Source organism: Tursiops truncatus, chromosome X (genome assembly GCF_011762595.2).
Source record: "Tursiops truncatus isolate mTurTru1 chromosome X, mTurTru1.mat.Y, whole genome shotgun sequence".
Taxonomy (NCBI): Eukaryota; Metazoa; Chordata; class Mammalia; order Artiodactyla; family Delphinidae; genus Tursiops; species Tursiops truncatus.
Genome location: NC_047055.1, coordinates 113,241,004 through 113,267,545, shown reverse-complemented (window position 1 = coordinate 113,267,545; position 26,542 = coordinate 113,241,004). Strand labels below are relative to the sequence as shown.

Sequence of the window (26,542 nt, the reverse complement as noted above, 5' to 3'; positions counted from 1 at the left end):
CCTAGAGTAGGACTCCTCTCCTACCCTCAAAGTTCTTAATTTCTGATTAATAATCAAAAGATCACCTCTCAAGGCTTGTTTTTTTTGTAAGGCATTGCAATCCATTAAAGATGCAAATTTCAATGACTGTGGTCATTAACAGACAAGTGTGGCTCCATTGATCAGATCAGCTTTGCTGGTGAGTAGGGATCCCACAGGCAGGGATGACTGGGGAGAGCCCATTGAGGTCAGGCACAGACAACACGGGGGCACTGAGCTGGGAACCTGCTGTTAGCTCAGTGAGGGCAAAGGGAGCGGGATGGGGAAGAGACCCCCAAGGAGGCTTTGCCTACATTATAGGTTTAGGTTTGCTGGGCTGGTCCTTAGAAACCAGAAGTCAGTGCCATTCCAAGCAGCTCTCCTACATCCAGGAAAACCTCCCACTTGCTAGCTGGTCTTCTCATTTTTTTCCCTCCCTCATCAGGATGTTCTCTTAAAGCATCAACACTACCTGTTCCTTTTGTTTACATTGCCTTCAAGTGACTCTACTTGGCTCCACCAGAAGTGGAATTATTTTTTCAGACTGCAAAAACTAATGGTGTAAAGTAGGGTGGGGAAAGCCTCCGATGGTGGAAACTCCTCTCTCACCGGGGAATTTTGCTACGACACCGAGCCCTGGCCTCAAACCAGAGCAGGGCCATGCTCTTTCTTCTTCTCTTTTTAGTGTTCCCCTCTTTGACCCGCCCAGGGCTGCAATTTGTCAGGGTGTTTTTCCAGGTGACCTGGCTAACAACAATGTGACAGATTCAATGGTTTTCATTCACAGCCCCAGTGGAGTCCTCCTCCAAAAACTGCAAAACTGGACACACGAACAGCCTATAAAAAAATCCTACCTCCCACAAGTGTCTGGACACTGCCTCTTCCCTAATGACCCTCCAGCAATCATGCAGCCTCGGGGGCTTTGCAGTATTTTTTTTTTTTAATGATTTTTCCAAAACCAAGGTGTTCCAAGTGGTGAGAGAGTATTATTTTTTTCCCTTGCAGCAAGAGTCTAACTCCCCGGATATTTTCTGAAAACTGGAGCAGACCACATGAGTGGTCCCAAAGCTACTCACTTGCCACCAGACCTCAAAGTCTCCTTGAACCATGAGGCACACTGGGCCTGCCTGTTATAAGGTCTGTAACTCTCTAATACACTGCAAGGAAAGCCATGTGATATCATGTGTGGGCCAGTTGGTTTGACCTTGAACTCTATGAGGGGTCAGCAAACTTGACAGTAGAAAGGCCACTCTGCAGAAGCAGCTCCTGTAAGTCCTTCTGCCACCCAGACCTCAAGCAACAGTTGGGGGGCGGGGGAGGGCGGGGACAGCAAGACATTTTTACTGAGTCCTGATGAGAATGAATATGAAATTTTAGCCTACCACAAGCTGCAGGATGAAGTCATCTCAGATATTTAATGCCTCACCACCTCAGATTCCTTATCCATAAAATGGGAATAATCATCATATTTGTGCCCTAAAATTCTTGCAAAGGAGTAGTAAGTACAGGAAGAGTGCTCAGCATAGAGTATGGCTCACAGTACATGCTCAAAAAATGTAGCTATTGCCTTATTGCCATCATCCACTGCTCAGGTGTGTCAGGCACTCGGTTGATTGCTTCATCGGCCTGGGCGGCACGTGAAACTGAACGAGCTTCTCTAGCAGAGACTAGAGAAGCCTGGGCGGCGGGCACGCTGCCCTTCCTGCGCTCTTTCCTCCCTGGCCATCCCACCTTGCAGGCCCTCTTCCCCCTCCCTGCCCTGTGCTCTTCTCCTCATCCCCACCCTATCACCACTACCCCCTACCCCCAAGACCGCAGCTAACATCCCTCTTGATCTCCGAGTGTGAAGATCTTAATGAGCTTCCTGTCTCAAAAGGCACTGGTACTTGAAACCAACTCAGATGGTTGAATTGATGACTCTGCCATTTGTTAAAGGAATTGGCGGCCTGAGGGAGAAAGTGAGGATGATATTTGTGGGGCCAAGGCCATCTTTTAGGGCTTCATTCTCTCACAGCTGAGAACCCGGCACACGGGTCGTCCCCATCCTGGACCCCTGCGCGGTGGGCGAGTGTGTGCCGCCAGGCTCAGTGGACTCCCCATTCAACAAATGTATAGTGAGTAAATACCATGTGCAAGGCACTACGTGAGGCACTAGGAACACAGTGGTGAGCAAGACAGATACAACTGTGCCCTTCTGGTACTTACATGCTGGTGGGGCACTCAAATAAAAATGTAAACGAACAAATATATGAAACAATTACAAGTTTTAAAGAGGGCTGTGGAGCAAACACGGAGTTGAATTATATTCTCGGGGGAGAGAGTGACACACAAAGAATGTGCAACTTGCTCTATATTATAAAGGAAGTCAGCAAATAAAAAGTACGCCACCACATGACCCTTTCTATTAAGGCGTTTACATTGGCAAGAGTCGGACTAACGCACTGCCAACACGCCAGGAAACCTTAATTCCAAGTGGGGAAACTTGCCGTCTCACTCAGCTGCCCTGCCATGTTTTTTTCTTTACTTCTGGGGCTGAGACCAGGCTGGACCAGTATTGCTTTGATATTTTCTCTCAGACCAGTTTCAGATGAAAATATGAAGAAAAGTTTATCTTAAAGGAATCAAAACTATAATACTTACAGAACATAGGAAATCTTCATTTGCTTATAAGTTGTTTAGCTAAAGTTCTATGATTAGACTAGAAATGCATTCCCTCTAGAGCTGGTGTAAAATTGCTTTCTTCTTAATACACCCCAAAATGACAACCCTGGGGGAGGGGTGGGGCTATGGGTGGATTATATTTGTTTCACTGTGGTTTTCTGTAATTTCTCAAATTTTAACAATAAAGCTACACTATTTTTAAAAACAGAAAAATAAATCTCACAGGCATAGTGTATTTGTTTTTTTTTTCTTTCTATCCAACAGCAAAACAAAACTACACTAAAAATATTATTAGCCGCTCAATAAAATCTACATGTTATCAGTAGTAAGTATTAGGTAGAAAACTAGGTAGGTAGAAGCAGGGAAGTAGACACGAAGTGTATGGGAGGGCATGGCAAATTAGAGAAGTGGCCTGTGAAAGCATCATGAGAAGATGACATCTGAGCAAAGACCCGCCAAAGGAGACCAGGGAGTGAGCCAGGAGGCTCGCGGGGGGATGAACACTGCAGATGGAGGGCTCTGTGCCCTAGAAGGAGGATCCTCCATCACCTGTTAACCCAGACAGACAAAGTCGCCTCAGACAGCAACCAGTCTGGACTTAATGGAATCAAAAAATGAGTCAGAAGAAAACTAAGTGATGAGTAGGCACAACACTGAGATAAGAAACCACTGCCACAGACTATGGTCAGGCAGGATTCTAAGTCCTTTATTTGTACTAACTCAATCCCAGTGACAACCCTGGCTAGGGTACGTATATAATTTAATGTCCAGACTGGAGCACCTGAGAGTAAAATGAGACACTATTAATAAACACAGAGAAAATAGGCATAAACCAGGGTTGCCTCAGGCAAACTGGGATGTATCACCCCCGTACCCAGAGGCATATTATTATAACTGCTTTATAGAAAAGGAAACTGTCACAAGGCACAGAGGTCACAGAGGTAAGTGGCAGAGTGAGGATTTGAACTTGGGCAGCCAAGCTTTACAGCCCACACTCTTGATGCCTACGTAGTATTGCCTTTCTGTGTTGTGTACGCTAGGAAGCTCCCGGTGCTAAAAAGCTGGGTTTTATTTATCATCAGGAGCAGGTGATTAGGCTGGAAAAAGCACCAGCTTTTAGAATTAAACATCACCACTTTACAAGCGCAGCAGCCCTGGACAACCTCAGTAACCTCTCCAGTTCAGTCACCTATAAAACAAAGCTACTTAGACCTCTCCCAACACCTCTACCACACTCCAATGAGGCAGCGTTTGTAAAGATGATTTGGAAGCTGAAAAGTGTGACATGCATATTAATTCTAAAAAGTTATCATATATAAAAATCTGCACTTTCTCTGCAAAGGGCCAAATAGTAAATATTTGCAGCCCATATGGTCTCTGTTCCAACTAATGAACTCCACAGACAACATCTAAATGTATGGGTGTGGCTGTGTGCCAATAAAACTTTATTCACAGGAAAAGGTGGAAGGTTACAGGCCAAAGTTAGCCAACTCCTGACCTAGAGAAATGCTATTTAAAACTGAAGCCCCTCAATGCTCCCTGTGCCTCTTTTCTGATTCATTTTCCTCTATAGATAGCACTAATCACCATCTAACATAATGTGTATTTTATTTACTTATTATCTGCTTTGCCCACTAGAAAATAAGCTTTGTTGAAGGCTGAGGTTTTGTCCTTTGGGTTCACTGTTGAGTCCCCAGTGACTAGAAGGTTGCCTGGCACATAGTAGGAACTTTAGAAATACTTGTTGAAAGAGTACATGGATGAATGAATGGAGAGATTTTGAAGGAGTTGGACATACTATTGGGGAAGAAGGGAAAATCCATGGCAAGTTAAAAAAGGAAACAGAGAAAAAGGATGATATCTGGAAACCTACGGCAAGAAAAACTACTGCAAATGAACTCAAACTCAACTTTGCAGTTCCTTGTAGGCAAAGGGAAAAAGGATTATTTCCAAAACCAATTTTGTGGGTTGTGAACATTTGGAAGAACTAAAGCCTTACAAAACAATTTTCAAAAGAGCTGGTTAAAATCTAAATGAATTATTGGCTTGATTTAAGTTTAGTTAAGAGAATAGCTTGAGGTTTGCTGCAGATCAACTAATTATGAGTGTGTGTGAGTGTGTGTGTGCATGTGTGTGCATGTTTAATCTCTCCTCTTCCACTACCCTGCCAAATGTGGGTTCAGTTTGTTCACTGGGAGTGGTCTGGGGAGTGGTAAGGAATTAATTCAGCAGACTTGGCAGGGAAACATACATATTTGTCCCTAGTTTAGTTCAGGGCTTGGCAAATTATAGTGTCATTCTTTCTGATTTTTCTTCATAGTTCAACTCAAGCTCAAGGTTAACGTCAAAATATTGATTAACTGAATGAGTACATTTTTAAAGAGAGAAGGGTTCTTTATATACAGTGCTTTATGCTGTCTTTCAAATCAAGATCTATGTAACACAATCAACTGAACAACCTGATGTTTGCTAGAAGAAAATACGACTTCTCTTCTACAAAAGCAAGTTTGCATATCTAATGCACAGCTCACAACCTAAACAATATTCCACTTCCCAGGCACAGTGCTTAGCGAAAGTTTGGCTTAGCATAAACAACACTGGCAAGACTCTTCTAAAGAACTCTGATGCTGAACTCTCTATTCCGGTGCAGTCAGCTCAATGTTTGAGTGCCTAACGCATGCCAGCAAGGAGTGAGGCTGAAGAACTTCGTTGTTAGGCTCACGCGTAATCATTTCATTTCATCCTTAACTTCTTAAAGAAATGAATTTCCACTTACTGATTGATTTAACATGGTAACTGTAAAAAGAGCACTGGATTTGGAGTCAAAAGACTTGGCTAAAGGACTGAAGAAATGAAGGAAAAGGAATAGAATGAAAAAAGAAAGAACATGAAAATGAAGAAAGGAAATGAACCCAAGAAAAAATGAAGAAGGGGAAGAAAAAGGTATGAAGTTCTGATTCATGACATGGAAGACTCTTGAAAACATGAGGCTAAGTGAAAGAAGCCAGACACAGAAGGCCAAATACTGCACGATTCCATTTACATGAAATCTCCACAACGGGCAAATCCACAGAGACAGAAAGTAGATGGGTGGCTGCCAGCGTCTGTGGGGAGGAGGGGAAAACGGGCAGTGACCGCTAATGAGTGCAGGGCTTCTCTTTCAGGTGATGAAAATGTTCTGGAATTAGATGGTGGTGATGGCTATACAACTTTGTGAATATACTAAAAACCACTGAATTGTACACTTTAAAAGGGTGAATTTTATGGTATGTGAATTATTTCTTAACAAAAAAAAGAAGAGAGGGATATTAAAAACAAAAAATGACCAGGCTCTGCAATCGACTAGCTTTGTGAGCTGTGGACAAGGCATTTAATTTCTTTAATATGTTTCCTCATCTGAGAAATGGGGGTAATATTAACCTACCTCTCAAGTTGTTGCAAGACACAAATGAGATCATCTATATCAAAGTAATTTGGAAAAAAATATATAATGCTACAAATTCAAGGTAATTTCACTCAAAATCTTTTTGTCTGTTGTTTTTGTTTTTTTTTTTTTTTTGCCGTACGCGGGCCTCTCACTGCTGTGGCCTCTCCCATTGCAGAGCACAGGCTCCGACGCCCAGGCTCAGTGGCCATGGCTCACGGGCCCAGCCGCTCCGCGGCATGTGGGCTCTTCCCGGACCGGGGCACGAACCCATGTCCCCTGCATCGGCAGGCAGACTCTCAACCACTGCGCCACCAGGGAAGCCCTCACTCAAAATCTTAATGAGGTTCTTTATGGAACTTGATGGTAACTCTAAGGTGTATAGTCGTCCCTTGGCACCCATGGGGGATTGGTTCCAGGAACCCCCACAGGTTCCAAAATCCAAGGATGCTCAACTCCCTTATATAAAGTGGCATAGTATTTGCCTATAACCTACAAAGGATGTATACTTCAAATCATCTTTAGATTACATATACTACCTAATACAATGTAAATGCTATGTAAATAGTTGCCGACTTGCAGAAAATTCAAGTTTTGGTTTTGGGAACATTTTGGAATTTCTCTTTCCAAATATTTTCAATCTGTAGTTGGTTGAATCCTCGGATATGGAACCAATGGATATGGAGGGCAAGATGTGTATGTAAAACAAAGTGGCCAAGACAATTTGACAAAGAATAACAAAGGAGGGCTTGACTTACCAGATACCAAGACTCTTGAGAAAGTTACAGCAATCAAGGCTGTGTAGTATTCACTCAGGGTTTGAAAAATATACCAGGAAACCAAATTTGAGAGAGCCTGGAAGCAGATTCACACATATATGGGCACTTGATACAGCAAAGGAGGTGCCAGGGTAGATGCAGCTCAGGGAGGGCAACGATCAACTCTTCAATAAATGATCCTGGGACAACTGGTTTTCCACATGGACAAACAATCCACACACAGATTACCTCCCTCAATTCCAATTAGACTAAAATTATTTCAAAAGCCAACATTTAAAACTTTTAGGAGACAATAGAGAAGAATATCTTTATGTCTTTGGGATAGGAACACAAAGAGTGCAAACCATAGGGCTTCCCTGGTGGCGCAGTGGTTGAGAGTCCGCCTGCCGATGCAGGGTACACGGGTTCGTGACCCGGTCCAGGAAGACCCCACATGCCGCGGAGCGGCTGGGCCAGTGAGCCGTGGCCGCTGAGCCTGAGTGTCCGGAGCCTGTGCTCCGCAATGGGAGAGGCCACAACGGTGAGAGGCCCACGTACCGCAAAAAAAAAAAAAAAGTGCAAACCATAAAAGAAAAAAAGAAGAAATTTGACTACATTGAAAGACCTTTATCAGAAAACACCATAAAAAGTGAAAAATAAGCCACAGACTGGGAGACATTATCTATAACATATATCACTAAAAATCAGTATCCAGAACATATAAAGAACATCTACAAATCCATTTTTAAAAATACAGATAAACTGATAGAGAAAAATAGGTAAGAAACTTGAACTAGAATTTCACGAAGATGAAACTTAGTCAGTGAACACTAGTACTGAGAGAAATGCAAATCACAACAAAAAGAGATAAATATCATACCTATCATCTTAGCGATATTCAAAAGTCTGACTATGCTAAGTGTTGGCAAGGATGCTGAGCAACAGGAAGTCTCTTACACGGTTGCTTAGGAAAGTAATCTGGCAACAACTAGTACAGTTGAAGAGGCACATACCCTACCACCCAGTACTCCCATTCCTGAATATAATCCCTACAGAAACATTTATATATTAGCACAAGGAAACATGTTCAAGGCTGTTCATAGCAGCTTCATGTTTAACAACAAAATCTGAAGCAATTTAAATGATCATCAATAGAAGAATGTACAAATAGATTATATATTTACACAACGGACTACTTACAGAGCAAAGAAAAAGAAATGAGCTAGAGCTACATGTAGCAACGAGGACACATCTCACAAAAAAAAGACACTGAAAATTAAAGTTGCAGAATAATATGAGGGTAAAAAAGATACCAATCATATAAAGTTCAAAAGCATGCAAGTAGCATTTTCTCTTGCTTAGGGACATATTCATATATAAGTATAAAGAAATATATGAGAAAATGAACACCAGTTTCAGGACAGTGCTTACCTCTGTGCACTTTTTTAAAGCTAATGTACAGCCAGGGTTAAAGACTTCTAGATGACACCATTGATGGAGCAGGTCCAAAGGAGATGGAATTCCATGCACTTTCCTTAGCAGAACTGAAACAGCACTGACCCACCCTCTATGGGTCCCCCTAGGAGCAAAGGCCACATGGGGTCAAAACCATATGCCCGACTCATACACAATGTGCTGATTAGCTGAGCTAATTATCCACAAGCAGCCAATCCCAGCAATAAGAAGCCACGAAAAGGGCTCACTTTACCTCAGGTACCATTTTGATGTTAGCGTGGGAGAAGGATGAAGTACTAAAATGGAAATATCCTGGTTGGTAAAGGATTACCATTCAGTAACAAGCAGTAACCAAGACTTTATCAATATCGGGGCTTCCCTGGTGGTGCAGTGGTTAAGAATCCACCTGCCAATGCAGGGGACACGGGTTCGAGCCCTGGTCCCGGAAGATCCCACATGCCGCGGAGCAACTAAGTCCATGCACCACAACTACTGAGCCTGTGCTCTAGAGCCCGCGAGCCACAACTACTGAGCCCGCGTGCCACCACTACTGAAGCCCACGCGCCTACAGCCTGTGCTCCGCAACAAGAGAAGCCACTGTAAGGAGAAGCCCGCGCACTGCAACGAAGAGCAGCCCCCGCTCGCCACAACTAGAGAAAGCCCGCACGCAGCGACAAAGACCCAACACAGCCAAAACTAAATTAAATAAATTTTTAAAAAAAGACTTCATCAATATCACAGTTAATATGAAAATTATCCCATACATAACTTAATCTTTGATGATTCAAAAAGTACTTTAGGCTCCAATGACACATAAGAATCTTTACTACAAACAGCTGTTGTCATTACACATAATTTGTTGGCTAATAAAAAGTGTTGAGAGGGGCTTCCCTGGTGGCGCAGTGGTTGAAAGTCTGCCTGCTGATGCAGGGGACACAGGTTCGTGCCCCGGTCCGGGAAGATCCCACATGCCGCGGAGCGGCTGAGCCTGCGCGTCCGGAGCCTGTGCTACGCAACGGGGGAGGCCACAACAGTGAGAGGCCCGCGTACAGCAAAAAAAAAAAAAAAAGTGTTGAGAGAAGGCTGGAAAAACCAGTGAGAGGTTGTACTTCTAATTCTCCCTTTGCAGAGAGACAATAAGACTCCCTCTTTATCATTATTTTAAAATTTTATTTATTATTTATTTATTTTTGGCTGCAACATTTAAACATTCTCTTGTTGCTCTGCAACAAGAGAAGCCACAGCAATGAGAAGCCTGCGCACCGCAACAGAGTAGTCCCCGCTCCCTGCAACTAGAGGAAGCCTGAGAGCAGCAATGAAGACCCAACGCAGCCGAAAATAAATAATATAAATAAAAAATAAATTTATAAATAAATAAATAAAAATAAAAGGCGATGTCTTTCAAATTGTTCATAGATCCAAGAAAGCAACGTTAAGTACTCAGTTCTTTGATCTTAAGGGTTATTTTGCAGGAACTGATAAAATAATTCTGAGGATTTGAACAGGCCTTGGCAAAGTTAACAAAAAGACACTGCTCCGAGAAAACCAACTTTCATTTTAGTACCCTTTCTCTCCTCTAGATGGGGCCCATTCCCAACTTGCAGGTACCCAGTGGCCTCCTACTTTTTGAACGCTACCTGCTCTCAGGAGCCGACCTCATATCAAGACACATCAACCAAATTCTGTGCCCATTTACATTTTAACAACTCTTTAAACCAAAGAAATGAATCTCAAATTGTGGAATTTCAGGATACAGCTAGATGAATGGAGGGGTTGGGGGGGAAGCTGGGCACAGTTACTGCTATGGACTGGACTGTGTCTCTCCCCCCACAAATTAATATGTTGAAACCTTAACCTCCAGCATGACTGTATCTGGAGACAGGGTCTCTAGGTGATAATTAAGGTTAAATGAGGTCATAAGGGTGGGACCCTAATCTAATAGGGCTGTGGCCTTATAAGAAGAGACAGATTCCCTCCCTCCCTCCTTCCCTCCCTCTTCCCCCCCCCCCCCCGCCCCTCTCTCTCTCAGGGAAGCAGTCACCTAGCCATCCATCCTTGATGTTTTCATGGATGTTTACATTAAAGACAGTCCTACTGATGTCGTGTGTACTCTTAAAATACCAAATCCAAAGGAACAAGGGTCTCTAATCAGGAACCCCAAGAGGCCCAAACAAAGACATGGGTGTTCAGCCTGGTGGGCAATGTACCCTGGCAGGGGTACAGCAAGATTGTGAGCAATCCATTCTAGAGTGCCAGGTCAGGCTACCCTCCCAAATATCCCTGCCTGGTGGGGGTTCCCATCATACAAGGAACCACAGAAAGCGGAGTGCTGCATACAAGGTCTTGAGGGGAAAAGGCGCACTTCTGAACATATAGAAGGGCTAAGATCCCCCATTTGGGTACAGGCAGTTCTAAAATGCACTCAGAAGTTTAAATTATGCCAAGGTTTGGATCCATTTCCAGTCTGGGGAAGAAGGCAGGAGGAGGGGGACAAGCTAAAGGCACGGCTATGAGAAGCACTGATCATTGGTGCAAAGCTTGGAGGACAGGGGTGGTACGTCCCTGAAACTTAAAGTCAGGAGCCTCCATGCAGTAAACTGAAGGTCCAAGAAAGGACTCCTTGTCCCAAAGGGCTGGGCAGAGAACTCACAACAGAGAACCCCAGGGAAGGAGGCCTACGGAAAGGAGCATGGAAGCAGGAGGCAGCCAGGATGAGGGTTGCAGGGGCCACAGGATGTGCTCAGGGCTCTGAGGCAGAACTCAGAGATACATGCCCCTGGTCAGGAGTCAGAAAGACAAGAATCAGCTCTGCTAGGAACCCCAGATATCAACTCTGTTGACAGTCCAGGAACACGGAAGCACGCTCTCCATGATCGGGCTTATTTCCAGCCATCTGAATGGTTGGTGTCATGCCAACAAAGTAACTAGACAGTGGTGAAACCCCCCTAGGACAAACCCAAGGGGCTCCTGGGTTTTCTTGTAATGGGGTCTTATTAAAACAAACAAAAGTACTTCCTGACTGTTGGCCTCAAAGAGCCTTGCCATAGTTTGGGTTCCTCCAGAAGGTAACTCCGAAGCAAAGATTCAAGAGCAAGCAATTTATTTAGGATGTGATCCCAGGACACAGGAGAATGGGGAAGAGGGACGGAGGCAGGAAGGCAGCTAATACAGGTGTTACCACTGGGGGCAGCTGAGTCTCAGTCCTGGGGAGCTCTGGGAGCCAGCGCAGACCATCCATCCATCTCAGTGGTCCTGCTCATGGGCAAAGAACTGGGCTCTTTATCTACCAGCTTTCATCAGGCGCTGGCTGAGGGCTGCTCCCGGGGTGGGCTGGGGATTGTTAATTCCCCAGCCCTCCAGGCTGCCACATGGGTGGGCAGAGAAATGCACAGCTAGTGGCTGGAAGGGGGCTGGTGTGTACAGCAGTGCTCGGCACCGGGATGTTGAAACGGACACCCAGTCTCTGTGGAATGAACAAGGAAGTACAAAGCACTGAAGCCAGGGGAGAAGAGAGCGGCTTCGTGCCTGCCCTGCCCCACTTCTTCCTCCAGGTCAGTACCTGGGATTAAGGGTGCTCGCGCGCGCGTAAGGGCGGGGGTTGGGGTGTGGGTGGGTGTGTATGTTGGTTTGGCGTGCTTTTGAGGAGTGCAGTCGTTTTTCTTCAGGTGTTCGGAATGTTTGAGGAGAGACTAGGTGAGGGGAGATAGAAAGGAGTTGCTACTTGAGATTTAAAGAAACATCCAAAGAGCACTGGGCTTTTGTGGCTCTAACGGGGACTGCACACACCTGGTTCTTCAGCCCGCACTGGGAGGCCAACCCGAGAGGCACTGGGGCAGGGATGACCCCTGAATGGGCAACCGACCAAGGTCTCATGTAAACCCGGCTGTGCTCTAAAGCCTCGCTATTCAAAATGTGGTCCCCCAAAAAGCAGGCATCTTCCAGCCCCATCCCAGAACCCCAGAATCCGCATCTGCATTTCAACAAGATCCCCAGCTGATTGATGTGTACATCTGAAAAGCAGTGCCGTAGATAATAGTGTTCGCTGTGTTCTCTACATAAAGAGTACATTCAGCGGCTGTGACTCCTACCAAAATCAGATGGAAGGTATTTGCTCGATTTCAGGCTATATTTGCTCTATTCAGTTTGTCGAGTTAACTTCAGATTTGCTGAATGGAATAAGTTAATGCAGTCTGGCACAAAGGGAGATAATAATGTCAACCTGCGGACCTGGGTGTAATCACAACACAATAAAGCATACTTTAGTGTTTCAAAACCGCTTTCATTCACTTTGTTCTTCCCTTTTTCCCCCCTTGGCAAAATTAGGAATCAGTGCTTAATAAGCCTGTACCACTCCAGGACTATTCAGGTGGGGTAAACCTTTGCCTCAATATCTGCAAAATACATTTGACAGTTCCAGGAGTGTTTTTCATTTCAAAATAATTACGTGTGTGTGTGTGTGTGTGTGTGTGTGTCTCACAGGAAAAGAAAAAGTCAAAATTCTTGAGATACTTAAAAATGACATTTTGATATAGGTAAGCTGGTAAAGTAATAAATGGACATAGAAACACTCTTAGAAAAAAACTGAAGTAGAAAAACAACTGATGCTAAAACAATTCAAGTTATGAATAAAAAGCCTCAACACTGTATATAGATACAGATATGGAAGTTTATGCAGAGGTGGTTACTAATCCTAATTGCATTCAGAGAAGAAAATAACTGACAACCATGAAAATGAGTAGAAATATATCTGAAGCGTTCTTTTAGGTATTGAAGGGGAGCACAATATGACACCCCAAAATGTCTCTTTGGCATAAGAATTATCTTGAGGCTGATTATTTTTAAGAAACGGCACACAAAGGAGAAGCTCTGAAAACCGAGTAGAAGTTACCCTTTTGTAAGAGACATTTACATTTATAAGGGAAATCTCCACTTTAAGGGTGTCTCCCTTTCTGTACCAGGAAGAGAAGGGTGACTCTAAATCTCTAGGAACTCTTGTCAATGGAGAAGGCGGGGACTTAAATCTGTATAACAACCTTACCCTTGTTTACTGTATTTTTCCTGATAATTCCTATAGTTGGCCTCCTCCACCACCACCCCCGCAAAATCCTCTTTTGTCTTTAGCTGAAGATGGTGTTGAAGGTGGTTGGGCTTGGGCCATTTGGGGGAGTTACTCAGTTTTCGTGGGTCTCTCCTATGCATACAGGAGGTATATATGTTACTAAACGTGCTTGTTTCTCTCCTGTTAATCTGTCTTTTTATTACAGGGGTGTCTCAGCCAAGAACCTAGAAGGGTAGAGGGAATACAGCATTTACCGAGTAGTAATGCACATATGTGTTTATCAAAAGATATGTACAAGGGTGATCCTCACAACACTATTCATAAAAACCAGAAACTAGAAACAAACCAAAGGCCTATCAAGAGTAGAAAGGATAGGCCTTCCCTGGTGGCACAGTGGTTAAGAATCCACCTGCCAATGCAGGTGACACAGGTTCGAGCCCTGGTCCAGGAAGATCCCACATGCCGCAAAGCAACTAAGCCCGTGCACCACAACTACTGAGCCTGTGCTCTAGGGCCTGCAAGCCACAACTACTGAGCCCGCGTGTCACAACTACTGAAGCCCACATGCCTAGAGCGCGTGCTCTGCAACAAGAGAGGCCACTGCAATGAGAAGCCCGTGCACCACAACAAAGAGTAGCCCCCGCTCACAGCAACCAGAGAAAGCCCGTGCGCAGCAACGAGGACGCAACGCAGCCAAAAATAAAATAAATAAATTTATAAGAAAAAAGTTCACAATGAATAAAAATTTTTAAAAATTTTAATATATATGTAATTAGAGCTACTAGAAATAATAAGGGAAATTTTTCAGTATGCAAGGAAAGTAGGATGTGTGTTTTCAGTAAAAGAAGGTATGAGGAATAGAAATACATTTTGCTAAGGGAAAAAAGTGGTAATTTTGTCCTAGAGCTAATTGTTTCTGGATGGGAAAGAAAATAAGGGACAAATTAATACGGATACAAAAAGTTGTGGAAGGTTTGTAAAAAAGGAACCCTGAGAAAAGTGTTTTGTGCATGGTCAGGGTTGGCTAAGATTAGATTGAATTTAATTAAGTAAATTGATTTTGTTATTAAAAGTAAGCTGGTACAAGACTGGAATTTGGTTTTCCCTCTGTTAAGAAAACAAAGTTTTTTGGACTATTGAGCTGCTTTTGATATCAGATTGTAAATTTTCTTTACCTTTTAAGTAATTTGTTGTTACATTCTGTATTTGCTTTTGAAATCTTGGTCACTTTGGTTAAGTGAACAAGTATTGTTTCCCAGTGACCTATGTGTTTGACCAAGTGTTTTGAAACTTTTCGATATTTTTGACAAACTTCCCAAAGATCAAATTCTAATTAAAGTCCGTTGACCTCTAGCTAACTTTGAGTTTTCCAAAGAGCCCCTAAGGCATATCAAAGAGAAATATTAAACTAATTAGGCTTGCTTGGTATGTTAAATTACATAGGAAGCATTGTCAAATGAGGGATAAACCTTAAGTTATATTGTATGGGTAAATGTTATTAATATAGATATACTAGAAATTATATGGAATTCTTAAAATTTGAATACATCCTAGTAAAATGGTATCAGTCGTAATTCTAGTTATCATCTTAAAATGTTGTATGTCACAGCAGTAATCAAGTTTCTTTGTCAATGGCATTGTAATCATGTGTTTAACCATGCCTTTTTAAGTTTTTTTTGTCATTCATAGACAGTTATTGTTTTACTCTGATCCTTTTGCAAAAATGTTTCATCTTCAGGATTCATAGAAAGGACTTTTTGGCAAGTACAGGTTTCTAATAACTTTCAGACCATACTGCTGAACAAGGTAAGAAATTTAAAGAATCCTAACAGAAAACCTGATGGCTTCCCAAACTGTTAACAAAAAGGATTCGTTACATTGGACTGAGTGAACTGGTGAATATGATTATAATTTGCATGGTTTTTGTCTGAAATATTACTGGCTTTTAATCTGTGTTTTCCAGATATAAGGAAACCTTTCCCCTCAGGGTAATTACGGCATACAGCAACTTGGTAAATTATACCTTTGTAAGTGGAATCGAAACATTTATATTTTCTCTCTACCAAATCCCTCCAGAAATTGGAAACTCTTAGGTTCCCAGATGCCTTATCAGGTGAATACGGAAGGTCACCTCCTGACATGTACAAGAATCTCAAGATGTTTGGTGGACCTCAAGAAGAGAGGAATTCACCCAAATCTATACATATCACAGGCGGAATCTGGCTAGCCCTTGCCATGGATTTCCCAGCCTGGAGAGGCCTTTTAAAAGTTCGACCCGAGATTCCTTAGGAAAAGTTCCAGCACAGCCAATTTAAAAGAGCCTATTTGGTCAATTAGCCAGACTTATTCTGCAAACAAATCAGTCTTAATTTGGCTATATTTGGTAGAAATGAGGGTAATTTTAGAGAGAAAAAGATTGTTTCAGTGAGTATTAAATTCTAGGTTTGTTAATTGAGGTCTGTATTTACTGCTTAAGACTCACTTCCCAGATAGCTCCTTATTAAGTTATATTATTGGAAAGTTTAATTGAATTATTAAAAGAACACTCAAAGTTTGTTTCTGAAGCTTATCACAGCAATCTATCTTTGGATGAAGATCAGATGCCCCGTGACCTGCAACCAGGAGATTATGCATACTGGAAAAGGCATCATTTAAAGGACTGTCTCCAACCTAGATAAAAGGACCCTTATCAGGTGCTATTAACTAGCTCATACGCAGAGAAACTGAAGGGAATTGACTCTTGAATTCATATTTCCCACTTAAGAAGGGCCTTTGCATTGGACTGATATATAGAAAGGTCTGCTGACCCCCAAATGATACCCATATCAGGACAAGAAGAAGACAACAGCAGTGATAGGCAGATGACCCAAGAATCTGGATCAGGCTTGTAAGATCCATCCTACTAATTCAACTGAACTGTTTACCAAATGTTGGTCTCCTTATCAACATTGAAAGTTATTGTTTTACTTCTAACCATAACATTACATGTTTATGAAGATCAGGAATTGTGTATGCTCCTTGTTCCTATGAGCACTGTGGTTGAGAACACAGGCTCTAGGTCCATCCACGTTGCTGCAAATGGCAGAGTTTTATTCTTTTTCATGGCTGAGTAATATTCCTGTGTGTGTGTGTGTCTGTGTGTGTGTGTGTGTACACACACACCACTTCTTTATCTATTCATCTGTTGATGGACAGTGAAATAAGTCAGACAGAGAAAGACAAATACGGTATGATATCACTTATATGTGGAATCTAAAAAATAATACAAATGAATGTATATGGCAAAACAGAAAAGACTCACAGATATAGAAAACAAACTAGTGGTTACAACTGGGGAGAGGGAAGAGGGAGGGGCAAGTTAGGGGTATGGGATTAAAAGATACAAGCTACTACGTATAAAATAGATAAGCAACAAGGATGTAGTGTATAGCACAGGGAATTATGGCCATTACCTTGTAATAACTTTTAATGGAGCATAATCTATAAAAATACTGAATCGCTATGTTATATACCTGAAACTGATACTGTAAATCAGTTATACTTCAATAAAAAAACAAAAACAAAACACAGGCTCTGAAATCAGATGGTCTGTGTTCAAACCCTGGATCTACTGCTTACCATTTGTATGACCTTGGACAAAGTATTTAACCTCTCTGTGCTTCGGTTTCCTCCTCTGTAAAATGATGATAATAGTACCTGCCCCAAGAGGATGGGAGGGTTAAATGAGTTAATATACGTAAATTGAGCACTGCCTGCCCAATAAATATTAGCTGTTAGTTATCATTATTATTATCAGAGTCAGAAATGTAGTTGATACCAGATGTCTGTTGATTAATGACTTACGTTAAAATATATTCTAAAAATAAGTTAATTAAAAATACAGATAAAATATACTCTATGCTTAACCTAAAGAAATTTCCACACCAAAACTGAATTTGAATTTCTCTTAGGATTAGTGTCTGATTTCTTCTAGATTCTAGGTGCACTCATTCATCCATTCAACAAATATTTATTGAGCACCTACTATGTCCCACTGTTCTAGGTCCTGAAAATACAACGGTGAGCAAGATACACAAAGTCCCTGCCCTCCTATATTCTAGCAGGGAAAAAAAGGACACGGAATCAGTGAACGAATAACTAAATAATATAATTGCAGATAACAGTGTTACAAGAAAACAAAAGTGGAATGAGGGGTGGACATTTGTAGTGGTAGGTGAGGAATGCTGATTTAGAATGAGGGTTAGAGAAGACCCAAATGAAACAGAGGGACAAGTTATGTGATTATCTGGTGAAATGGTGCTCCAGGCAGGTAGCACCACAAATACTAAAGCTGGGAAGCAGGAAAATGCTTGGCTTGGGTGATGAATAGCAAGAAGGCTGGTATATCTGGAGAAGTGTGGGAAGAATGAGATAAAAGTCATATAGGGCCTCAGAGGCTACAGGGAGCAGCTGGGGGTTTAGCGTAAATGTGGTAGAGGCTGTTAGAGGTTTTGAGCAGTGGATTTACAAGACTGCCTTTACTGGCAATTCTCTGGGGTCAAGACTGGGTGCTGGGAGACTGGGTTAGAGGCTATATCCTAATTCAAGAGAAAAATCTGGGTAGCTACCACTATCTCAGGGTATTAAGAATGAACTCACTTTGTATCATAACAGGATCTGATATAAAATGAATCTGTCCTGGACACAGTTCAGCAGTTTGGGGGCTTAGAACCTAAATGAACAGTTTTATAAAACAGGGTTATATGAAAGGGTGTCAGATCAATGCAGAGGGTCATGATCATCATTCTTAAATGAAGTAGAACAGATGGAAGAGAACTGAAATTTTCAGAATACACTGCACAGAGGAAAAATGCATAATACTTCATGAGATTCTGTTTCAATTATATACAGGTATGTTCATACTGGGTTGAGATCTATACTTTTCACTGTGAATGGTGGGCAGGAAAGTTTGAAAAACACTACAAAAAGCTATCTTATCTTATTTATACTTAAGATATTTATTTATATATAAACTGTTCCTTTATTCTCTCCCTTCCTCGCTGTACCTGGCATCCCCCGCAAATGAGAACATTATAAAAAAAAGCTCCAAAGGTAGTTTCTTCCTAGTCTAAATAAAATGAATTGACTTCTGCTACACTATCTTCTTCTCCAGGGAAGAAGGTCAAAATATGACCTCCCAAAGCTGGGAAGACTGACTCACCTCTAAACTGTTAGGCTTTCAATGAAAAAACAAAAAACCAAGAAGAACAAGAAATTTTAAAATTAAATTTTAGAACATTTCAAAGCTAAAAATGGAAAGAAAACCCCCTGAAGGTACTAATAAGGGTAACTGTCAGAACGCCACAGCAAGAAGAATACCTAGTGGTAAGCTATGAGAAGCGTTCCCACCTGAGTCAGATACTACTCCTCAACACTGCTCTAACAGGGCAGCCTAGCCACTAAGGAGACCAGACAAACTGAGGAAAAACTATTGGGGGCGGGAAGGGACCCCTATACCATTGCCATTTGCAGCCCGTTTGATTGTCGACCTTGAAAATTCAAGAAAACTGACTGAAAAACTATGAGAACTAATGAAAGTTCAGTAACATGGCTTGAATATGCTAGACCTACAGAAAAATTAAAAAGCCTGTCTATACAATAGTATAGTCACAACAAAATAAAATGGGGGGGGCGCTTCCCTGATGGCGCAGTGGTTAAGAATCCGCCTGCCAATGCAGGGGACACGGATTCGAGTCCTGGGCCGGGAAGATTCCACAAGCCGTGGAGCAACCAAGCCCGTGCGCCACAACTACTGAGCCTGTGCTCTAGAGCCTGCGAGCCACAACTACTGAAGCCCGTGCACCTAGAGCCCATGCTCCACAATAAGAGAAGCCACCGCACCGCAATGAGAAGCCCACGCACCACAACAAAGGTAGCCCCTGCTCAACGCAACTAAAGAAAGCCCGCGCAGCAAGGAAGACCCAAAGCAGCCAATAAATAAATAAATAATAAAAATAAAATGAAATGGGCAAAAAAGGATACAATTTCTAAAAGCAATACAAATTACAAACAAAACAGTCTAGGAATGCACCTAACAAGAATGTGTGGGACTTCCCTGACAGTCCAGTGGTTAAGACTCCGAGCTTCCAACGCAGGGGGCGCAGGATCCATCCCTGGTTGGGGAACTAAGATCCCACATGCCACGCAGCGCGGCCAAAAAATAAAAAAAGAAACAAAAAAATTTTTAAAGAAAACAACAACAAAATACCCTCTTATTAAAAAAAAAAAAAGAATGTGTAACACCTACACAGTGTGGTATAGGCATAAGGACAGATGTACAGATCGATGGAACAGAAGAGAGTTCAAAATTAAACCCACACATACTCAGTAAATTCATTTTTGACAAAGGGGCCAAGGGGATGCAATGAGGGAAAAGTATAGTCTTTTCAACAAATAGTGTTGCAACAACTGGCAACTATCTATATGGAAAAGAGTGAACCTTGACGCATACAAAAATTAACTCAAAATGAAGTCGTGGGACTTCCCTGGTGGCGCAGTGGTTAAGAATCTGCCTGCCAATGCAGGGGACAAAGGTTCGAGCCCTGGTCCGGGAAGATCCCACATGCCACAGAGCCACTCAGCCCGTGCACCGCAACTACTGAGCCTGCGCTCTAGAGCCCACGAGACCCAACTACTGAGCCCACATGCCACAACTACTGAAGCCTGTGCACCTGGAGCCTGTGCTCCACAAGAGAGGCCACCGCAATGAAGAGTAGCCCCCGCTCACCACAACTAGAGAAAGCCCGCGTGCAGCAATGAAGACCCAATGCAGCCAAAAATAAATTAATTAATTAATTTTAGAAAATGAAGTCATAAACCTACATACAAAAGATAAAACTATAAAATGTCTAGATGGTGGCACAAGAGAAAATCTTGGTAAATGTGAGGTAGACACAGATTTATCAGACAGGTTACCAAAAGTGCTATTCATAGAAGAAAAAGAACCTGATAAATTAGACCTTCTCAAAATTTAAAACTTGTGCTCTTCAAAAAAAAAATCATTAATTCCACTTATATGAGGTATGAGTCAACTAAAAGAGTCAAACTCACAGAAACAGAGAGTAGAATGGTGGTTGCCAGGGGCTGGAGGGAGGGGGAAATGGGGAATTGCTGTTCAAAGGGTACAAAGTTTCAGTCATGCAAAATGAAAAAGTTCTAGCTATCTGCTGTTCTACACCATGCCTATAGTTCACAATACTGTATTGGACACTTCAAAATTCGTTAAGAGGGTAAACCTCATGTTAGGTATTCCTACCACAATTTTTTTAAAAAATAAAGAAAATGAAAAGGCAAGCCACAGACTAAAAGCAAATGTTTGCAATACATATATCTGACAGAGGACTTGTGTGCAGATGTATGCAGAACTTTTACGATTCAATAATGACACACAATACAATAAAAAAAAAAACCCAGACATTTCATAGAAGATATACAAATGACCAAAAAGCATACAAAAAGATGCTCAACATCATTAGTTATCAGGGAAGCACAAACTAAAACGACAGAGATGCCACCACAAATCTACTGGAATGGCTGGAATAAAATAAGCTGACAATACCAAGGGCTGGCAAGGATGCCAAGCAACAGGACCTCTCATACATCACTGGTGGGAGTGCATGCTGGTGGAGCCACTTCGGAAAAGTTCAGCAGTTTCTTATCGAGTTAAATTTACCACACAATACAGCAATCCTCCTTCTAGGTATTTACTGGAGTGAAATGAAAACTTATGTTCACACAGAAAGCTGTTTGTGAACGTTTACACTGGCCCTATTCATAATCACCAAAAGTTGGTAAATGGACAAACTGTGGAATATTACTCAGCAATAAAAAGGAACAAATTACTGATTCACACAACACGGGTGAATCTCAAGTGCATTATGCCAGGTGAAAGAAGCCAGACTCAGAAGGCTACATCGTGTATGAATCCATTCACAGGACATTCTGGAAAAGACAAATTTATAGGGACAGAAAACAAATCAGTGGTTGCCAGGGGCTGAGAGTGGTGGGAGGGGTTGACTACAAAGCGTCAACAAGGAACTTTTTGGAGTGATGGACTTCTTCTATATCTTGACCATGGGGGTGGTTACATGATTACATGTATTTGTCAAAGCTTACAGAACTGTACACTAAAAAAGGTGAATGTTATTGTAAATAAACTGTAGTTCATTTTTTTTAACATCTTTAATGGAGTATAATTGCTTTACAATTGTACTTCAATTTTTAAAACATGGAATCGGCTCAAGAGTTAAGCAGATTTATAAAATTAAACACAGGGGCTTCCCTGGTGGCGCAGTGGTTGAGAGTCCGCCTGCCGATGCAGGGGACACGGGTTCGTGCCCCGATCCGGGAGGATCCCACAGGCCGTGGAGTGGCTGGGCCCGTGAGCCATGGCCACTGAGCCTGCACGGCTGGACCCTGTGCTCCGCAACGGGAGAGGCCACAACAGTGAGAGGCCCGCGTACCGCAAAAGAAAAAAATAAATTAAATAAATAAATAAATAAATAAATAAAATGGAACACAGTGTTCACAGACTTTGATTGAGGGGATTTATTTTATGACAATTTTTCCCAAATGTTTACCCCATTTCTTAACGTCCAACATCTCCCACCTCACACCACAACCCCCAGATAATTTCCATGTGGATTAAAGACCCATGTATTTTTAACACCATGAACATTTTAGCAGAAAAATTGTTCTCCTCTATCTTGAGGTAGCGAAGGCCTTTCTCAGTGAGGCATAAAAGGCAGCTCCCAGGTTTTTACTAAAGGCAGAATCTCTCCTTTCTATCTTCAGAATTATTACCACCACAGAAATGCATTCTTCCCCTCTCCCCGACCCCCAGCTCTTTCTTTTCAATGTAATGGTGCTCTTCCCAGTTTGTAGTGTGTATTTGAACTATCTTGGCACTCTCAGGCAACAAAATGGAAAAATATGTTTGTCAGTTTCATGTACGCTGTGAAAGCACTAGGAACCTCACGGTGATGTCCCCCTCGCTGAGTCCCCAACCAGCCTCAGGCACACCACAGCCACACTGGAGCACCCAGAATGACCACATTAGCCGTGGAAGTGCAGCTTCCTTACTGGCTCTCCCTAACACCTGAGCAAACTCACTTTGCCATTTCTGGAAGGCTGTTCACGGTACCAGAAACACAGCAGCTCTCCTTTGCCTGCCAAACCCGCCAATGAAATGCCATTTCCCAGGCTTTTTCCTCCCTCTGCTGAACAAAATCATATCCATAATTAAAGTTCCATTTTTTTTCTTTTCTCTGTCTCCAACATTTTTTATTTTTTCTCTAGAAAAGTACACACACCTGCAGTCTGTGGGTTTGGGGCAAGAATTATTCACAGAAAACACTAATGCTGGCCCTGCATTTCTTCAGTGTTTTTCAATAGCAAAGTCTGCTCTATCCCCCTTTTAATGAAAGTCACCTTGCAGGGATGTGGGAATGATAAAAGCAGAGGGAATCCGATAGGGGCTGGCGTCGCACTGAGGCCCTGTAAAGCAATACCCCTGAACAGCTTCAAAATTTGGCCACTTTTTATTTTCCAGCTTTGCATTTGAGCTGAAAAAAGCAGCCAATTTAGCAATGTCCAGCTCATTTTAGATCTTAAGTAAGCAAAACTTTGGGACACTAAATAAAAACTCTCCAAATCCTTTGAAAATAGCACACGCCTTTGTCACTCAATTCACAAACTATTACAACATCGAACTTAACTGTATTAATAATTAAGCTCTTAATAGGTTATTAATATTATTTTTAAAATAAATATTGTCATACCATGTAGAACTGAAATTATACTCATAGGCTTATCTCTTAAAATAACTGAAAAGAAGTTGAGAAAGATGGAAGGAACTGTAACATCTAGCTTGTCTTTGCTTAATAAACCTTCACTCTCCATCACCCACCAGCTCTGAACACGGATCAAAGAAATGGGTCCTTGGGCTTCCCTGGTAGCGCAGTGGTTAAGAATCTGCCTACCAATGCGGGGGACACGGGTTTGAGCCCTGGTCCGGGAAGATCCCACATGCCGCGGGGCAACTGGGCCCGTGAGCCACAACTACTGAGCCTGTGCGTCTGGAGCCTGTGCTCCGCAACGAGAGGCTGCGACAATGAGAGGCCGGCGCACCGCGATGAAGAGTGGCCCCCGCTCTCCACAACTAGAGAAAGCCCTTGCACTGAAACGAAGACCCAACACAGCCAAAAAAAAAAAAAAGAAAGAAAGAAATGGGTCCTTTTTCTGCCTACGGATCAGCTACATAATTTGTGGGGCTTAGTGCAAAATAAAAATGCGAAGTCCCTTGTTCAAAAATTATTCAGAATTTCGACAGCAACAGCAGAACATTAAACCAAATACAGGTTGCATGCCCATGAAGCCAGCTCTACTATCAGATAATGTAGTTGGCTGGTAACCCAGTAAGAAGAGTAAAGCATTTTGCTACTAAATGAGTAGCAATCGTTTAAATGTGTGTATTTGGGGTGGAGGTGGGATTGTAAAGTCTTAGGACCTCCTCTCCCAATGTCCCAGTTTTCCTAAGGTTTTCAGCCTGTTGGACAAAAAGTACTTCTGCAGGGCCTGCGGTGTAAAGTGTGATCCATGGAGCAGCAGCATCTGAGAGCCTGTCAGAAATGCAGACTGTCGGGCCCCACCCCAGCCGGACCTACTGAATCAGAATCTGTACTTTTACAAGATCCCCAGGGAAGTCGTGTGGACGGTACATACAAATAAGTGTCACTGTCGAAGCAGCCACGGAAAACCTCTGCTGCCTGCCTCATCTGGCTCTCAGGAGGCCGTCAGCGCTCCCTCTCCTCACCTGAAACGTATCTAACTCCGGAGCCTTGAAATGGCAAGTCCCTGTCGAAAAGCGCTCACCCGAGACCTCCATTCTCCTGTCCCCAGCCTCAGGCTCCTGGCTGCCGCTCCATCCCGCCGCGCCCTTAGCCACCTGCTCTGCGTCCAGCCAGACGCTGCCGCGCCAAGTCGTCTGGGGCCCAGGTCGCGTCCGCGCTCCGCAGGCTCCGCCGCACCCACCGCGCGGCGCGGCAAACTGAGTCCCCACCAGTCGGGTCTCGAAGACCGCCCGCGCGAACAAAGCTCGTGGCTCTTTTTCGCGGAGGGTTGGGGAGAGCTGGAGCCCGTTTTAAGCTTTTGGATACACACGACCCTCTCCCTCGGAGAACGCGTCGCCAGAGCCCCCTTTCCCACGGCGCGCCCTCTCCCACTGTCGGGGTGCCAGCTCCCGGAGCTCGGCCCTCAGCCTCCGCCTTTTAGGGCGGCCCAGGGCCCCGGCTCAGAGCCGCAGTCGGGCGGAGGGAGCGTTCGCCCCGCCGTCCCGTCGCACTCCAGGTCCAGGCGCTGCGCCCGAGCCGCCCACGCTGGTCGCCAGCTCCGCGGCTCCCCGGCCGGGTCTCAGGAACCCGAGAAAGACAGACCCATCCCGGCGCCGCGCGCTTACCTGCCGGTCCCCGCCGACGGGCTGGCTGTTGGCGCCCTCCAGCCCTCCTTTTTCCCTTTCGCTCGGGCCGCGGCCCTCCTCCTCCCGCCCGCGGGCTGGGCACCGCCCCCGCCGCTCCCGGACGGTTTGCCGGCCTGCTCTTCAGCGGCCCAGCGCGGCATGGCGCGTCCGGCGCGTCCGTCGCTCGGCAGCTGCGAGGCTGGACGCGGAGGTGGGGAGCTAGCGGGGAGCGGGCGGGGCGCGGAGGGGGGAGGGTGTGAGCGAGTAGCTCGGCCGCCCGAAGCCGGGGGGAGTTCCAGGCTGCGGGGCGGGGAGAGAAGTAGGGGCCGCGGGCCGAGCGGCCCACACCACCCTGCAGAGGCCCGCGTGGCGCTTCTGGACTCCCTGGACCGCGAGCACCTCCGCTGCCCCGCGTCCGGTTCGGCGTGCTCCTAGGGGCCTCCAGTCTCCAGACCCAGCCGCTCACCTTTAGGGGTCGCCCTGTCACCCAAATGCGTGTCCCACCACTTTCAGCACCGTGTACTGTGATGGGTGGGAACCCCGAGGTCGCCCCTCTGCCACAATATTCCTGACGCAGAGGTCAGACCGCTTGGAGGGGGATTTACAGAGGTCGGTAAAAGGAAAGGGTCCTGATAACGAATTCGGTTCCATGGTTACCTGGCACACCGGATACCTAGAAACTGGGATCCCCAGCGCTCTGACTGCTGGGGGGTGGGGGGTAGTATATGAAGTGAGTTGTCCCTGGTCCCCTCTACCTTTTCTGTCAGCATCTCCTGCCTCTGCACATTCTAGAATAAAAACTAGATCCGGATAAGATTTACAGATCACCTAACCAGCTTGTCAAAGTACCCAATGTTACAGATGGGAAAACCGAGGCCCAGGGGAACTTAGCTCGGTTCTACAATAAGAATTGATTGTACAGGCCAGGGGGAAAAGGGCTCTGAATTCCCTCTCTGGCCCCTTTTACACCATCCCCACACTACCCTCTCCAGCCCTCCTCTTTGTAGTCAACTAACTCCAATATTTGCAAGATGCTTTATCACTTTCAAAGCACCATTCTCTTTCTTTCGTTAAAATCTACAGGAGAATATTCCATTTTTCTTTACCAGTAAAACAAAATTCTAGATTCTGAATTGCATTCAGAGCTTTGGAGAGGATGTTTATAAAGTGCAGATCTACAGAGCACACCCCTGTCTGGCTCTGCCATATTAAACACAACACCCGTGAGATGTATACTCCGCTTTGCAGGAGGGGGTTGATTTTGTTTTGCAAACACCAGTTTATTAACACTCACAACATTCTAGCTAGATAAATGAATGGAAAGGGTTGGATTAAGGGGGAGTGGACGGCAGGAAGCTCACCCAGGTTACATAACAAGTTGGAGGCAGAATTGTGATGAAGAGTAAAATAGTATATTTTAATAAATAGATTGAATGCTATTCCAAAGGGTTAAATTGTTTCCATTGGCATTAACTTAACACTTGCATATGTTAGAAAAGACTTCATGTTGTGTAGAGCCACCGGAAATCTCATACACTGCCATTCGGCAGAATCGATTAAAACTGAGCACACAACTACCTGATGTCCCGATTCCCCTCCTAGGTATATACTCAACAGAAATGAGTGCCTATGTCTACCAGAGGAAAGGAACGAGAATGTTCATAGCCATATAT

General features: G+C 43.8%; 1 protein-coding gene across 24 annotated transcripts in view; it reads right to left on the bottom strand.

Annotated features, from left to right (window-relative positions):
- ADGRG2 (adhesion G protein-coupled receptor G2) overlaps nucleotides 1-26,542 on the bottom strand; it is a 183,186-nt gene that overhangs the window by 88,506 nt on the left and 68,138 nt on the right. Inside the window, exon 1 of one of the 24 annotated variants that reach the window (XM_019927621.3) lies at nucleotides 24,870-25,066. The exons of 22 other annotated variants lie outside the window; for them this stretch is intronic. In XM_019927621.3, coding sequence (XP_019783180.1) covers nucleotides 24,870-25,030 — 161 coding nt within the window. In that variant the 5' untranslated portion in view covers nucleotides 25,031-25,066. Of the gene's footprint in view, nucleotides 1-24,286; nucleotides 24,550-24,869; nucleotides 25,067-26,542 lie in introns of those variants that run through there. One more of the 24 variants, XM_019927641.3, reaches the window with a different exon arrangement.